This window comes from Rhincodon typus, chromosome 15, assembly GCF_021869965.1.
Source record: "Rhincodon typus isolate 14 chromosome 15, sRhiTyp1.1, whole genome shotgun sequence".
Lineage (NCBI taxonomy): Eukaryota > Metazoa > Chordata > Chondrichthyes > Orectolobiformes > Rhincodontidae > Rhincodon > Rhincodon typus.
Window position 1 is genome coordinate 1,752,730 of NC_063346.1, and position 1,439 is coordinate 1,754,168.

The window sequence follows — 1,439 nt, forward strand, 5'->3', positions numbered from 1 at the left end:
GGAGGTGGGGAGAGGGTTGGGGGTGAGGGTTAGTCAGGGTGGTACAGGCAGGGGGGGAGGGGAGAGGCTAGAATTGGGGGGCAGGAGTAGAAGTGTCTCAGTAGTAGCAGTGTGTACTATTTACAAGATGCATTCCGGAAGTTCATCAAGGATCCTCGGGCAGCACCTTCCAAACACACAACCACTTCCATCTAGAAGGACAACAGCAGCAGATACGTGGGACACCACCCCCTGCACGTCACCCTCGTCCTGATTTATGGGGTGTTGGGATGCATTGGTAATGTCTCTGGACTGAGCATCCAGAGACCTAGGCTAATCCTCTAGGTACATGGCTTCAAACTCCACCTTGGCAGCTGGTGGAAACTACATCTGGAATATAAAACTAGTCTCAGGAGAGAGCTCTTGTAGCAACGTGGTAGTGTTCCGACCTCTGGGCTGGGTTCATATCCCACTTGGTCCAGAGTTGTGTAACCACATCTCTGAACAGGTTGATTAGAAAAATAACTAGTCTCAGGCTGACTTATTTACTGATTAATTGATTTACTGTCACATGTACCTAAGTACAGTGAAAAGCTTTGTTTACGAGCAGGACAGGCACAGAGCAAGGACATACAAATGCCTGTATGTAAACAGAGGCATACAGGGTACATCACACAGGGCATGTGATAGACAAGAACAACATTAACAAGATCAACATTATTTGAAGTTAGAGAGTCCATGCATCAGCCTAATAATGGCCAGGAAGAAGCTGTTCCTGAACCAGCTGGTGTGTGTGTTCAAGCTTCTGTATCTTTTCCCTGATGGAAGAGGTTGTCGGAGATCATTACTGGGGTGATATGGCTCTTTGATGTTGACCGCCTTTCCGCGGCAGTGAGCCGTGTAAATAGAGTACGTGGATGGAAGGTTGGCTTCTGGATGGTCTGGGCTGTGCACACCACCTTCTGTGGTTTCTTACAGTCCTGGGCAGAGCAGTTGCTGTACCAGGCTGTTATACACCCGGACAGTATGCTTCCAATGGTGCATCTGTAGGAGTTGATGAAGGACCTCATGGACATGCCAAATTTCCTGAGCTGCCTGAGGAAAAAGAGGTGTTGTTGGGCGTTCCTCACCGTCGCATCTACGTAGGAAGTCCAGGGAGGTCGTCAGTTGTTGTCACTCCGAGGAACTTGGTACTCAGTGTGTGCGGATGGGGTCGGGGTGTGGATCAGAGAGCAGTGTGAGGGTGGGGACGGGGTCAGTGTGTGAGGGTGAGAATGCAGTCTGTTTATGGAAGTCGGAGAGCTGTGTGAGGATAGGGATGGGGTCAGTGTGTGGGGGTCAGAGAGCTGTGCGACGGTGGAGTACGGGGTCGGGGTGTGGGTCAGAGAGCTGTGTGAGGTTGGGGACGGGGTGGGGGCGTGGGTCGGAGAGCTGTGTGAGGGTGGGGACGGGGTCGGGGC

At 51.8% G+C, this 1,439-nt stretch overlaps 1 protein-coding gene across 1 annotated transcript in view; it reads left to right on the forward strand.

Moving 5' to 3' along the window:
* The first annotated feature begins 328 nt into the window (after positions 1 to 328).
* Positions 329 to 1,439, forward strand: part of LOC109938056 (WD repeat-containing protein 88-like) — a 22,276-nt gene continuing 21,165 nt past the window's right edge. The window contains exon 1 of the mRNA XM_048605936.1: positions 329 to 487. Within this exon, the coding sequence (XP_048461893.1) occupies positions 329 to 487 (159 nt within the window). The remainder of the gene's footprint in view (positions 488 to 1,439) is intronic.